This window comes from Artibeus jamaicensis, unplaced genomic scaffold (genome assembly GCF_021234435.1).
Source record: "Artibeus jamaicensis isolate MK-2021 breed Jamaican fruit bat unplaced genomic scaffold, CSHL_Jam_final scaffold_1019, whole genome shotgun sequence".
Lineage (NCBI taxonomy): Eukaryota > Metazoa > Chordata > Mammalia > Chiroptera > Phyllostomidae > Artibeus > Artibeus jamaicensis.
The window spans coordinates 10,849,205-10,865,011 of record NW_026522025.1 but is presented as its reverse complement, the minus strand read 5'-3'; the positions used below and the strand labels follow the sequence as shown (position 1 = coordinate 10,865,011).

At 41.9% G+C, this 15,807-nt stretch overlaps 1 protein-coding gene across 4 annotated transcripts in view; it reads right to left on the bottom strand.

Moving 5' to 3' along the window:
* Window positions 1-325: 325 nt before the first annotated feature.
* NFIA (nuclear factor I A) overlaps window positions 326-15,807 on the bottom strand; it is a 369,636-nt gene continuing 354,154 nt past the window's right edge. For all 4 annotated transcript variants that reach the window (XM_037136211.2, XM_037136215.2, XM_037136217.2 and 1 more), the window contains one exon: window positions 326-3,201. In XM_037136211.2, coding sequence (XP_036992106.2) covers window positions 3,184-3,201 — 18 coding nt within the window. In that variant the 3' untranslated portion in view covers window positions 326-3,183. The remainder of the gene's footprint in view (window positions 3,202-15,807) is intronic.

Sequence of the window (15,807 nt, the reverse complement as noted above, 5' to 3'; positions counted from 1 at the left end):
TCATTTAAACAACATTACAAAAGTCCTGCATTATAAAATAGGGTAGAATAAATCAGTGTAATCAATAAAACTATACAACAATACAAATTACATATCTTCTGAGTGGGCAGTTTATTCTCTCTCTTTGCAGTCATGACTACAACATGCTCACTAAAAACAACTAAAACTGCCCAAACTATTGCTTAGTTTGTTTTGTTTTAAAAAAAGGGTGCAATTTTATTGTATATACAACCAATTTACTGGTAATACCTTGGCTTATCGCAAGGTTCTGACAAAATGTTTGTCTAGGCTTTTTCCCTTCACTGTGAAGCACTGAAAGCTGCGATTTTTCTTTTTTTTTCTTTTTTCTTTTTTTTTAGTGCACATATGTCATAATAAAGTAATGCCCAGCTAAGTGCTATAGGGGAAGGCAAAGTATGCTGGCTGGCTATAGGAAGTGACACCATATACTGACAATCACACCATACAAGAGCGCCAAACGACTATTCAACCACTTATCAGACACATATGAAAATCCAAAATGTTTTATTTTATTTTTTTTCCTTAAATAGAGATAACCAGTAAACAATTTTCAGAACTTGGAAGTTTAAAAACGTGCATATAAAAATGGGCATTATATACTTTTTATTGAATGTGGATTGACTGCAGTCTGCTAAGAAAAATGGGGTGTGGGAGCTGAAGAAAAAGGAAGTTGTCTTTTTTTTTTAAGGCTTGCTTGTGAAAGGAACAGTTGTAAAAACAAAATTGCTTGAAGCAGGGTCAGCTTAGTGCTTCACAGTTTGACTGCTTCTCTAAGAGGAGCCCTTCCTGCGCACGTGCATTCAAAAATCACAAAAAAGGTACAAAGACAAACACCTAAAACACACTGCGTCAAGTGCAGCACCGACTTTGGTCAAATAAAAAAAATAAAAGAAAAATTAATAATCGCTAAGCTTTTCTACACGATATAAGCAGGTATTGCATATTTTCATATATCTGGGGGGGGGGAATAAAGGAAGACTCCAAATAAATTGTAAAATGCAGCAACATCCAAAATACTGATATTCTAAGCATCTACAGATCTCAGAATAGCACTGCCACTGACCACAGAGGACAATAAAGACTACTCCTATCTGCGGAACAACTAACTTTCTATTTAGTTCTAGATGTTGAAACTGACAATGGCTGACATAAAAGTCACATTTACAAAAAGTGTCTCCAAATGCTTGACTAGGGAAAAACCCCTTTCAATAGAGGAGCATGTGCAACAATTCCACAAATAATCGCTATCCAGGGCAAGGCACATTGATATGGAATTTTTGTTTTCGTGCAAATTAAGGAAAAAAAACAAAACAAAACAACATTGTCTGGGGGGAAAGATGAGGAGCAAAGTGTCTTCCCAAGAATTTCAGTTACTTGATTGTATAGGACAGTAGTAGAGCCCTTCTGAAGGGCTGAAAAACATAGTTTAAAGGCAGGTGCCTAGAGTAGGGATTACAATATTGTGTCTTAATGCACTCTACTTTATTCTACATTAACTATATAAAAATTAGTTACTAACACTAGAACATGCAGAGACTTTCTCTGATCAGCAGGGCTCGCCAACCAGAACGTATATATATGTATAGTATAGGAAATCTTGAAGTTGCATGGGAAGCAAAGGGGTGCTTCACTGTCTGGTAGAAAAATCACTTGCACTTTTTTTTTGTAATTTTTTCCTATTTTTTGTGGGTTTTTTGTTTTTTACATAAGATACAGGACATTTGGGGGTGCAAACTTTTTTCCCTAACAAGTACCCTTGATCTGAGTGGGCACCAGCATTTGTGTCAGTATTGGTTTCATTATTATTATTATTATTATTATCATTATTATTTTTTCCCCATAGCCCAGTTCGGGGGTGCAAAGGTCTTTAAAATTTCTGGACAATCTCTGGTACAATGAAGTGTCTGATAATTGATAAATCCTATGTTGCCGGATATATGTAAAATTTTTCAGAATTGGCATAATCCATTATAGTGACTTCTAGCTTATAAAATTAACAGATACCATGATTTCATTTTAGTTATGTGCTTTGATAACAGAAAATAATTAATTAGCATTTAATGTAGTTAACATATTGTGGTAAAAGCACCATTAGATTTGTTTTTTTGTTTTTTTTTTTAAATTTTCCTTCAGTTTTTAAAGGGATACAAGTTTAACAATAAAAAACATAAAAAGCAAAAATAGCTCCCCTTTTTCTTGCAAGGCTGTTTTTTACCCCGATAATTTAGAGTCCTGGGGTGGAAGGACTTGAAAAACAAAAATAGAATTTTCAACAATCTCTATCTTACAAAGATATTTAGCTATCCAATGAAATTGCACTTTACTCAATTCAAAATTCGATTGTTTTGATTGATTCCTGTCAGTTTCTGTCAAAACAGACCATCTTCCCCATTTCCATGTGAATTTGTGTCATTGTTGAAATTGTTGAAAAAATGTTTTTTTTTTTAAATGTAAGTGCAGCATTTCAAAACTTTTAAAAAACTGAATAGTAGTAGTAGTAGTTTGCCGTTTTCGGAATTACTCTGCAACGTGAGTGGGTTCACTGTCCTTGAGGGCCACGTTATAGATTGAACTGCTGACTGCTGAACCAAACCAAGCTAAAAGAAAAAATAAAAAAGGAACATAACTGCATTTTCTTTTTCCAATATGTTACAGAAAAACATTGCCCTTTGACTGTCCCGTCAGTTATATATTGCAGATCTCAGCTACTACAAAAGATTTAGTTCTCCATGTGTCTCCTGATTGCTCAAGGAGGTTCACACCTGTGTGGGTAAATTCATGAAATACTGTGAAACAGCCAGGCTCCGTAAGGAAAGTGTGTTACGGCGGAAGTCAGTGAGCAAGGGGGCAGATCTCCTCCAGCCACATCATCTAATGCTCACGCTACCACGAAAACACTTCAAATATTACAAAGCCCAGCCATTTCCAGCACCATATGAGAAAATTACAACAGTCCCTAGAGTAGTTTAAAAAAAAATCCCAAAAGGTTATGGCCTTTGCTGTTTGACCATAATGCTTGCTGTTTCCATGTACAAGTTGATTTGATTCTCCCCTTCCACTGACAGTGAAGTTGTAACCGCACTGGGTTGAGGATGCGTCCATGTTACAGAGTTGAGAAGGGGTCAGGTGGTCTGTCTGGTGGATGGTGGGACGCTGAGACTTTTATCCCAGGTACCAGGACTGGAAGAGAAGAGAAAAAGTGCAATTAGTGGTATAATTTAGAAAATAAGATATTTAGAAGTTGTCCTTCCAATTATGAAATCAGGATCTATGGTAGGGATACAAGGGGGATTCGCAGGGAAAAGTAACGGAATTTTGGGACACTGAAACTGATGTTACTCCTCTAAGACTGCAATTCAGTGTCTTCGTTGGGCATTGGTAGCATTCTGAGTGTGCCTTACAAAATGAAGCGTGTGTGTCCACTTGAAATACATTACAGGCTTTATTTAGAGTTTGGCAAGGACTGCTGCAGGGGGGCAAGAAACAGGGGCACGTTGCTCTTCAGTGAATCCTCAGTGCCCAGTGCAGTGCCTACGATGGCAGGTTCTCGACAAGGAAGAGTGAACTGAATGAAGAATGGGTGAGGGGAGAGGTGTCACGTGCTAGAGTCGACTTTGACAATTTTCACAGCATTTCTGTTCAGTGAGATGTAGGCCCTGAAGATGTTATTGCTGCATTCTCTTAAGAGGCACAGATAATTAACAGTGATATAAGAATAATGAACTCCTGCCCTGGCTGGTGTAGCTCAGTGGACTGAGTGAGGACCTGTGAACCAAAGGATCGCGGTTGGATTCCCAGTCAGGGCACATGCCTGGGTTGCAGGCCAGTCCCTAGCAGGGGATGCATGAGAGGCAACCATACATTGATATTTCCCTCTCTCTCTCCTTCCCTTACCCTCTAAAGGTAAATAAATAAAGTCTTTAAAAAAAAGAATGATGAAGTCCTTTATGAAACCCTTTGTTCTTTGCTGCATTATCTACAACAGCCAAGATATGGGAGCAACCCAAGAAACTATCAATAGACAAGTGGATGAAAAAGCTGTGGTACGTATATACAAGGGAATATTGGTCAGACATAAAAAGAGTGAACTCTTACCACTTGTGACAGTGTGGATGGACCTAGAGGGTGTTATGCTCAGTGAAATTAAGTCAGTCGGAGACAAATACCAAGTGATTTCACTGATATGTGCAATCTAAAGAATAAACTAAATGAACAAACAAAACTGAAACAAACTCATAGACACAGAGAGCAGACCGGTGGGGGCCAGAGGGGAGGGGGGCTGGGGCACTGGGTGAAAAGCTGAAGGAAGTAAGAAGTACAAATTGGCAGTTACAAAACGGTCACAGGGATGTGAAGCACAGCATAGGAAACATGGTCGATAATATTGTAAGAACTATGGATGGTGCCGGGCGGGTACTGGAAATATCGGGGGAACACTTTGTAAAGCATATGACTGTCTAACCATTATGCTGTACACCTGGAACCAATACAGAATACTATAGAAGGTAAACTGTAATTGAAAAAAAGAAGAATAGTGATGTAAGTAAAGTGGAAAACATCGGTACTGGGAGTCCTGGCCGTTTTGGACCAGTCACAGCATCTCTCTTCCATGTTTCCTTGTATGTGCATGTGGTAGATTTTAGGATGTAAAATACTCCTTTTCAGCTCAACATTTCTAAAACAATGCTTTAAAAAATGACATATAATAATCAAGTGGTAGCAACATTTCACCCTGTTAGCTACCCTGATGTGCCGAGGGAAAAAGCCCTTGTTCGTGTTTTTGCTCATTCAACAGTTATTTAGAGCCTTCCCTATGCCTGCTGGGCCCAGTTAACATTTCCTTTCATAAATCTTAGGTAGTTAGTTTGGGGCAATGGTCCAGTTATACCTCAATTTATATGATGGCATATCTTTCTTTGTTTACTAAACAAAGTGACCAATTGTAGTTTAATATCAGAGTCAGTTTCTCAAGTGAAATAAAGAGTTACATGGCTTTGCCAACTTTTCTCTAGAGACACACTGTCAAACCTACCACATTTATCATCATTCACAGAAAAATCATCAACTTCTAGCAAAAGTGAATGCTTCTAAAATCTCGGAGTTGACGGTATTAAGAAGGGGGTTACCCTTGGGTTGATTCAGTCGATGAAGGCTCACTCTTACGCAAGAGATTCAGTTGGGTTAGGTAAGGGCTCATTTGGTCCCTGGGATAAATGGCAAAATGATACTACCTGGAGGTGGGTGTAAGATTTCCTGGTCACAGAAGCCACCTTTGATTTCCAGAGGACTTGAAAATACCTAAACTTAAACCAGAAAACTGCTCATCTTGTGTACTTTCAGATGTTCTTCTTTGACCACATGCTTTGAAGAAGATAATAAAGTGTCTTGTGTCCTGAAAGGAAATCATCCTGGCAAAGGCGCACGGCCTAAATCTAACTGGACAAAAGAAAGAAGGAGAAGGAGAAGAGAGAGGAAACTCCAAACTGTATTTTTAGCAGGCTGCTGAAGAGCTGAGTCTGATCCACCTGAGAGCTGAGTTCTCTCTTTAATGAAATTGTCTCAAACTTTGGGCATCACGAATAACGCGTACGATTTCTGTTTTCACACTTCCTAAAGCAGTTGTGAAATTCCGGACTTAAATCTGACAATGCGTTGGTAGTTCTTGAAGCAAAGGCCTGGGGACGCAGTGAGTCAGCAGGGGGAGCAGTTTTCCATACAACAGCTTCTGGACACAACCTCAGCGCACTACAAAAATCTGCAGTGCCTCTGCACTTCTCTTAAAAAGCAAAGCGGAAAAAAAAAAGTTTCTTCACACATCTTACTATTCAGTGTGCCTTGCCGACAAGGTTACCCCAGAGCAGCTCTGTAATCCTTCACTGAAATAGGCTTTATTGATTGCTCTGGTCTATTGTTCTCTTTTCAAGTCCCCCAAGTTCAAGTTCATCCTGGTGTTACATCATGTCTGGTTGCTAAGAGCAACCAGACAGACCCAGACGTGACTATCATTAGCAAGAAACCCTCTGCTCTCCTCCCACCAACCTTCCAGTGGCTCTGACGTAGCAGGCCCACTGCAAACACATTGAAGTATTTATTCTGCCTAATTTATGACCTACACAGCAAGCAAGACCCCCACTCCAAAAACCAACACTGTTGTATATTTAATTAATCTGTCTTTCTCTGGCACTTGGGAAAGTTAGACAAAGGACTAATTATTGTGTTTCACTCTCCACACTTTTCTTTTGGGGGGGTGAATATTTGCATGGGAAAGAAAACTACAAGGCCCAGCATCAGCCCCCCTCCCTCCCCTTTTTCTTTTTGCCCTATTGACATTTCATGAAATACTTTAGCTGCTTAAGGGAATTAGGAAAAAAAACGCGATGTGAATGTTACTTCTTTTGAGTTGGTATTCAGTAACACAAATCAACTCATGACATGTTTAAATTTAAATGCTAACCACACACTCTCAGAGTTACTTTAAAGGTTAGTTTTTAATCAATAGAAGTTGCTGACTCCGGGTTTTTGAGCTGCGCACTGCAGCTCTTGGGCTTTTGTCTAACGTTAAAGCTTTCAAACTTTTTTTTCCTTGAGATGATTTTAGCAATGATTTGCAGACACAGAACGCTATTGTGCTCAGACCAGCAACATGTCAATAGAGGAGTGAGTGACCCTGGGGTAGGGCGTCAATATGACTCCTGAAGGCTGGGGTTGGGGGTCTTTAATAACCCGTGAAAAAAACTTAATTAACCCTTTCAGGCCCAAACCAAAACCTATTCTTATACTTTTTCACTCCTGTAGTTTGACCATTAGTACTTATTTCACCACCACACTAATCTTCATGACTATTAACCCAGCTACTTGACCAAAGCTTTCCAGAACGGGAAACCAGTTGGCTAGGGGAACCACACAGGGAATTGTTTTTAATGAGGTCTCTTTGATTACATCATTAACTTGCAGAGATGGCAGGTAAGCAGTAATAATAATAATAAATATTAATCCATTCCACCGAATTTTCTCATGATCAGTTTGCTGTTGAAGACACTCCTCATTCTGCTTTAATGAGTGTGACAATTGCACATTTATAGAAGGCATTCAATTTCTGTAAGTTTGCATGATCCAGAAAACCCATTTTTCTCTTGTGATATTTTTTTTATAAAATTCATTATGTAAGCTGTGCAAGTTTGAAAACATTCCTTGAAGAACAATTCTGAGCACTTTCTTCTTGGGTCATGCAAGACAAACATAAAAGCAATCTGATATTGTTACACTGTGGGGGCTGAGTCGCATATCACTAGGAAAATGTTGCCACATTAAACAAAATTCATTTATGGAGAGTCAAAAAATTGTCTTCAGCCATTTACTGACATAAGCTTAGGTTTCTGCCCTCTTACTTTATAGCCCCTTAACCTAACCTACTGTATCCAGATGGACTACAAAGGATTCTCTGTCTCTTATCTGCAGCGAGTTCCAATATTATAATACAATATAGGATGATGTTATCTCGATACATTTACATTAAGGAAGTAAACACAGGGCTTTGATCTATTTTTTCCTCCATAACATTCAGCTACAGTTGTTTCCGAGGTCCATAAATCCACACTCCCACAAAGGCTCTAGTTAAGTAAAATTGCGCTGTTACCTTCGCAATTTCTACAGTTTGGGATGTGCTGGTGGGGAGGGAAGGGGGTAATTGTCCTCTGCCGGTGTTCAAGGTGAAACATCAAAAGAAATCTGCAGTCCAGGACCAGAGCTCAGCTTTCCTTTTCTCCAGTCAAATGAAGAAGTAATCTCATCAGGTCGGAAAGTGCTGACTAAGGACTTAATAAAGTGCCTGCAGATGTGGCGTCTCTAAGGTATTCAACTCATGTAATGCAAAGCAGCTCCACGCTGAATGTGCTTATAAAATTTCATTTAACCATTGCAGCGCGACTTTTTTCCCCCACCATTCTCTAAGGAGTTTTATCACACTTCCCGCCCCTTAATTTACAGCTCTGTGAAAGTTTGAATCCCATTCTGCCAGGGTCCGGGAATACTCACGGTAGTCAGGTTTTTATGAATCATAAACAAAAGTCTGTCCTGCTGCCTCTGAAACAGGAAGCCTGGCATGGCAGTAGGTACCTTTGACAGTGACTGTCACTTTCCTTTCTTGTGACACATGGAGAGCAATTAGGAAACTGAGGCTACTTTCCACACTTTGGTTGGGAGGTTCCTGGAGAGCTGGCTGAGGGGGACTCAACTCCGTAGTAACAACAAACATTCAAATAACAACTTTTTAAAAGGCCTGTTGTAAACCCTTTTCACTCGGAGGGCCGGATGTATATTTTAGCAAGAAAAGGAAATACAAGACTGTTTGAGATAGCTATATTTCACTTTAACAAAACAAAACAAAACAAAAACAGAAGAGGGTGCTTGGGGTGGGGGTCGGAGGGATGGGGAGGACAGAACAGACTGTGACGCAGCAGAATCTGTTTTTCAAATTAAAAAGTTAAACAAAAGACCTCAAGGGCAAAGTTGAACACTGCGGAAGGAGGTTGTTAATGTGGAATTCAGAACTGGGTGTGACGCTTCGCTTTCTTCTCCAGGCAAGGTGGGTTATTTAAGGACATTCACACACAGAAAGGACCCGAGAGGCCTGTGCCCCCACCCTCCCAGCAGCTCTGACTCTCCACCAGCCACCGAAAAATATGCTACCAACCAAATCTGCATGGGTTGTGGTCAACATTTTGACTTCCCTCTTGAGGAGTTGCAATGCAGTTAGTCAATTCTGGCTTCCTGCTCTTGTCTGGATGAGCTCAAGTTCACTGTTTAGTCCAAATGAGTTGTCCTTGGAAAATCAGCCTGAGGCCTGGTAGTCTCCCCTGCCTCCTTCCAATACCACGTAAGTGATCAGAGCCCCTGAGTGCACTTCTAGCTTTTCATATCAACATACACCACTTTGGAGCATTATTTGCCCCTACTCATTCAACAAATGCTGGGTGCCTGCTGTGTGCTCCGTGCTGTGTATGTAATACATTCTGGGGAGATGAGGGCATCATGAATATGGTACTTGCTCTTACAGAGCTGTTGTTTAGAAAGAAGGTGTTGGGTTTTGCACTTCTGTGCCCTGCATGGTACCAGGTATCCTGCTTTTCTCACAAACTTATAGGTAGGAACTTTAAAAACTTATGTTGATGGAGGAGGCTAAGGATCCAGTGTCTGAGGGCCCTACGATTGAGTCCCATTTTTTCCATTGACTAGTTGTGTGACTTCAACTAGCTGTGTGACCCTCAACCCAGAGGACTGCCGTGAGGATCATTCTGCACTACATGAGAGGAACGATGTTTTTTTTTTTTTTACGCTGGTTTTTTCTTTAAAAGGTGACATGCTGTACACAGGTGTCAGTTATTGGTATTGCCAGGCACAGGCTTTGATCTCTGCAGTCATTTTTCTTGTCTGATTTTGTTAATTAAAGAAGGCCTGTTTTCAATAACGCTAAACCAAGACTTGTTTATTGTACAGGAAACTATTAAAACGTTAATGGGCTGTGATTGGCCAGGTTTACCTTTGTGGCCTTATCTTTTCACCGCTTGTACTCAACACTTGTGCTGTGTTAAACGTCTTCCAGATCCCCCAAAGCCAAATGCCTTCTCCCTGCTGGGCCTTGGCTGTACCCTTCTCCTTGGCTTCGTTAACACTTGCTAGTCCTGTCTTTCTCAGATTAGCAGTGCCTTCTTCCAAGGGGTCATTCTCTAGACCCTTTGTCCCAAGGTTCACCTCTGTCATAGTCACTGAACTGTAATCACCTGTTTCCCTCCCAAGAAACGCCACCTTCTTGCACGTGGCATCCTCGGGCTCTTGCCCCGTGGCTGGCACTGTATAGGCACTTAATAAACACTGTCGAATAAAGAAAGGGAGGAAGAAACAAGCTGTCTCCTGGGTTCCCAATGCCTGGGGTCAGTTACCCTCACAAGGCCTTCGGATGGATGACTTCTAGCACAGCTCTGCCACGTCTAGGCTCATGCCACATGTCCCTGTCTCCTCAAATGACAGGCGCTCTCCCGAGGGAGACGCAGGTTTCCACGAGCCGCCCCAGGCAGTTCCGACTGAAGAGCTGCTGCAGCGGGGCCAGCTGCGGCCCACTGCGCCAGTAGCATGTGCGATGGTTTTGTAACATGGACTGCTGCCTACTTACTACAAGCACCGAGGAGTTGTCCAAACCACTGCTCCCTGGAGAGTGACCGTGCTATTCCCGGCCAAGACCTCCGTTTGGTTCAAACCTCAAGACGGGAAAACACTCATCTTTTTTTGCCCAACAAGCCATCCAGCACCTCCAGACCTTGAGTACATGCACAATCCAATTATTCTGACTGTTGTTCCAAAGTCTGACTCTTTCACTGTATTCCAACTTGCCCTCGTGTAGGCCTCACCATCCATCAAGTACATTTTATTTTTTGGGTCTCCCTTTCTATGTTCATCGGATGTAAACCAAAGACTTCTGAATTCAAAATTGCTCTCTGGCCCACACACGCTCGCTCTGCAGACCCACTGGAGGGCCGTATTTACAGCGGTGGGAGCCAGGCCTCTGGAGTTCCAGTTAACAAAACCCTGCCACTTCACGAGTGCGCTCTTATATACTAGTTGTTAAACCCTCCCGGGCTAGTTAGTTAGCCCTCCCGAGTCTCAGTTTTAGACTTGGTGAAGTGGAGATAACAACTTTATCAGGTTTGGTCTGGATTCAGCGAGCTCATACCTGGGTAGTGGCAAGTTTAGAAAACCAGGAAGCCAGAGTAGGTGGGTCCTCCAACTTTAAAAGGCATGTGCACAAGGCCTAAAGTATACAGGAGACCTGGGGACGACCAGTTCTCTTGGAAAGTAATCACTCAACGAGCCGCCGTTCTCATATTTAATGATATAATTTCTTAGTTAAAAGTAGCAGCTACGTCAGTTCCATTTCCCCAGTTGCAAGAGAAAGTTCTTGAGAAAATAAAAATCTGTCTTTAATTGCGGTATTAAAATCAGAGCGGCGAAACCAACCACACAAAAGGAATTGGCTCAAGTTTATGAAAGGCATTTGGGCCCTTGCCCCTTGCAAGGCTAAACTGCACGCCTTGGAAGTGGGGTGAGGGGGGGAGGGGAGGGGCGAGGCAGGGAGTAGTCAGGCAACCAAGTGGGACAGAAACAATCCTATTTTGGTTTTTGTTAGTGAATGGCATACTACATAGATCAGAGACTTCTTATAAAATACAAACCCCCACTGTACACAAAGCACAGGAAAATGTGAGGAAAAAAGGGAAAAACTAAAAGCAGCTTAGGGTGTGTTAACGCTGCTATTCTGTCAGCTTAAAGAGTATTTTATGCTTGATCAACAGCTCTTTTTTATTGTGCTTTTCTTTCATTCATTGAAGACATCAAAGCGGCAGCACCAGTGTACCTGCCCTTCTGGAGCCGCCTGTGAGGGGTTCTAATGAAGCACGACTCTGGGAGCCGCAGACCCCCGTGGACACGGCAGTTCAAAGGGAATATTTCAACAATGATTACATTTTGTAAATCTTTTTATGAAAGAGACAGCTTATTTCCTGCTTTTTCATGAAAAATAGATTCTATCCATTAAAGTGAGCCCGCGCCACGGAAGCTGCTTGAGATCTGAGGTGCAGTGTGGAGGCAGAGGGGCCGACACAACGGCCTGATGACATCGTCTGGAGTCCCTGTATGCTTGGCCCTGGTGGCACTGCCGGACCCTCTGGGTGGAGCCCAGACGGAGCACTGGGTGGCTTTGCTACGGAAAAACGCAGTGACCAGGCGGGTTTCCAGGCTTGCTTTTCGGCCAGGGCCCTGGGTTTATTATTTGTTCTTTTCCCCCTACTTTTTGATTCCACAAAGTCCAACCAAATATCAGAAGGTATCAGGTGACCTTTTTTATTGCACAAAAGGTAAGATGAAAGATTTTGGTTACAGATTCATTAAGTGCTGTATTTTAATGCCCTGAAATGGGACAAAGCCTTTTCCATATGGGAAGTTAGCCATAAAAAAAAAAAGCTGCCTCTGGTCTGAAGATACAATACGGGCTTTATTATTGGCGAATGTCTGCCCCAAAGGCAAAAATAAAAAAGGCAGCCTAGCCCTTTGTAATTTTCGATTTTCAACATTAAAATAATCTTTCCGTTAGTCTTTCTTTTTAGTTTTTTTGGCAGCGGGGAGAGTTGAAGGGAGTAGGGAAGGAAAAGAATATGATATCCTAGGGAGCTATGAAGTGAAGAAAAATGTATGTTTCCTACACATCAGATTCCAATTTTAATTAAATGCCTGTTGTCTAACGAGTGCAGACAGTCACACTTGGGGCTGGCCCAACGGTGGCCCGGGGAGGTAAGCTTTCTTGTTTAAAAAGGGAGGCGTGGGAGTGGAGGTCGGAGCTCAGCAAAGCGTGGCCGCATTATAATGATCATTCCACCAACTGCTTCCCCACTCCTGCTCTTCCCCTAAAGCTGAAAAGCTCTTTCCAAACATGACTCGGGTGCACAGCAAATCTACTGTGTAGATTTAACATTCAGATTGTGCAGGTAGGTAGATAAAGTCAAGTAAGGAGAAAGTAATGTCAAAGTGAAAGGTCCAGTCATTTCAACAATTCTCCCAGAGACACCCAGCAGTAGAATGACAGGAGATCTGGTCCTCTGCCAGAAACGAATTCCCAAACTAACCTTTTCAGCCAAGGAGCCCTTTAGGCACTGGATGGCATCTGCCACCTTTGGACATCTGCACCCCAGCTGGCGCCTCCGAGGCCAGCCCTGAGCACAGGTCTCTTTGCCTTTTACCCTTTTCATCCTCCCCCTGCTCGCTGTCTGAGGTCCTTCCTCCTGTCCCTTCCAGCCCCATTTCCTGCCTCCTCCCACTCCTCGAGCCGGTCTCCCTCCCCACCTGTGTCTGAGCCACCTGCAGGAATCGGGGCAGACCCTACTCTCCCAGAGGCCACACGAACCAACCGTCTTCCCTCCTCCATTCATCACACTAAGAAAGGAAGGGAAGAGGAACGCACTCAGCTGCAACCACAACCAGCCCACTCAGCAGCCGGAATGGAAGGCTTCTGTCCTGAGCCACAGAAACGTGGTGTAGAGGCCGCATGTGGACAGGGAGAGGAGGAAGTTGTAGAATCTGTTTTCAGATTCATGAAAAAAGAGAGAGAGAGAGAGTAGCGTGGGACTATGCTCTCAACTTGGTCCTGGGCTGTGAGTGGGGGCCCTGGTTCAAGTCCCAGCTTGGTCACTGGCTGCCCTGGGACCGAGGCACCCCATAAGGCTGCTGTGACATGAAACACCCCATGTCTATGCTTTCATTACCTGCCAGGAGCACCTGCTTTTTTATTTTCCTGGTTCCAGGAGTCATCCTTTCCTCGTTTGCAGTGTGGATGTAACATTGGCAGGGTAAAACTGTTCACGGCCCTCACTGAGGTCCCAGTAAGCTTGGCCAGGGTACAAGTGAGACCTAGGTTCTTGTCCACGTCACTCCTGGGGTCCAGATAAACTTATCTTCAAAACAGGCTTCCGTATACCAGTTATCATAGCATTTGGGGGAGGAAATTTATATTAAAAGACAAAAGTTTGAAATGATGGCCTGAAGTCAGGGCAGCATTTAGGTGACCTAGACGGCCTGGGACAGGGTCGGGGGCTCCCGCGAGCCCACTACCCTGGATAAAAGCGCAGTGGTTCCCCTGAGCCCTGTCGCACCTCCATGGGACATCACCAAAGCACACACCAGGGATCAGTGAGCAAGGCTTTCCTCCTCCTTCTGGAAATGTGGTAGGACTTAGGGTTTTATGGCAACAAAACTTGTCTTCATTAAGACGGGACTTGCAAAACCAACCCACATGTGGGAGGTAGCAGTTTCAAATGATGGTACTTTTGTTTTTTTAATGCTGAAACAGCAAAAGCTTTTTATGTTCAGATTTATTCCCTTCTAAACTTGTAGATTAAATTGACGACTAAGCAATATTAATCACTATAAACAATTAGATTCTTCCTGAATATTTCCAGGGGAGGTAAGTGAGAAGAGGCTTTTGGTGAAGCTTTAACATTCCAGTTAAAAAGAGAGTAACAGATCCTGGAGGTATAATCTAGAATTCCACAGCCGTGACTTTAAATTTCTTTGGAATCATTTTCAGTTCTTTGTGCAAATGGTCACTGCATATTTATTCTCTTCAAATATAAAAACTAGAGTTTGCTTATACTGTCTTTCTGCCTTGCATGAAGGGGAAGATCCCACAGTATGAAGAGCCTGTGTGGAGGATCTGATCAGTGATTTGTGCTCTCCTGGTTAACTGAGACTTAAGAACAAACTCAGAACTTATATAACAGTACTAATTTAAAACAGTTGTACACCTTTATTATTTTATATTAATAAAACTAATTACAGATTGGATGACTGTTATCCATGCATTGGCTGTTTAAACATTCTTTTCTTTTGTGAAGTCACCCTATGGATAGAAGATCCGTGTGGTAGGATCAAATGAAACATACTAACTTTCATTCAGATTCTGCAATCACAAAAACCTTGCAGATTGCACCTTGTGCTATCCTAAAGGCGGTTCAGCTAAAAACATCCTTGAAGGTCTTTTTTTTTTTTAAAGAAGTGAATTATCCAAGCTAAAATATGGCTTCCTGTTCTCCTGCATCAGCCTTTCCATGCTGTTCTCCAGGAACACGTTTACAAGTTCAAGTTCAGGTTTAAGCTAAATAAAACACTCTTCAGGAGTTTATAACTGAGCCTCATTTACATGTACTCCCTCTGAACTCTGCCGGCCTCAGTATGTTAGTTTCCAAGGCTTGGTGAAGGAATGTTTTACAGTTGGAATCTGTCCTGCTTTCTCAGGCATTTCAGACTTAGAGGCTGGGCAGCACCAAGCTTTACTTAGTATTAAACATTTCCTCAGATCTGCTATAAAGTTAAAGAAAGAGAGAAGGAAAGACAAGGCAGGGGCCAGGAGAACTGGATCTTTTTAATTTTCCCTGTAAGGCTTTGGAGTTAACATTCCAGTTAAAAAGAGAGTAACAGATCCTGGAGGTATAATCTAGAATTCCACAGCTGTGACTTCAAATTTCTTTGGAATCATTTTCAGCTATTTGTGCAAATGGTCACTGCATATTTATTCTCTTCAAATATAAAAACTAGAGTTTGCTTACACTGTTTTTTCTGCCTTGAAAATTCAGTTAAAAAGTGCTATGAAGATAAATGTTCTCAACTCAAAAGGGATCTCATATTATGTTTATTAAAAAAAAAACAAAGGGATTTTTGAGGTCAGAGATTTCAGGGACTTTCCAGACAATAAAGGTACACTATAGAGGAAGAACTGAAGTAGGGATTCTCAGATGCTCGGAGGAAACCACTCTGGAGAGAGGTTAACTCAATCCGCTTGGTTAAGCAAGGGTCCAGGAGTTTGGAGAAAGTAGCAATGGTCTCTGTGGGCAGAAATTGAAGGACTATCTAAATATCTATTTCATTTTGACTCATTCCCCACTGTCTTTTGCACCTCTGCGGTTACATGTTGCTACAGGAAACAAACATAATGGCTAATGTCACTTTTTGTTTTTTTTATTTTTTTTATTTATTATTATTTTTTTTTACTTTTTGTTTTTTTTAAGCAACTCTGGCAAAATGGTGGATGGGAAATATTTTCCCCGAGGACTTAATTAATCCTTGTGGCTTAATTACTTTGAAGACCAAATAACTTGAGAGTTGACTTGACAGTTCGAAGTTTTATATTCATTAATGTGTGGGTAGGTAAATGCAGATCTAATGTTATGTAATTTATGCTGCATCTCA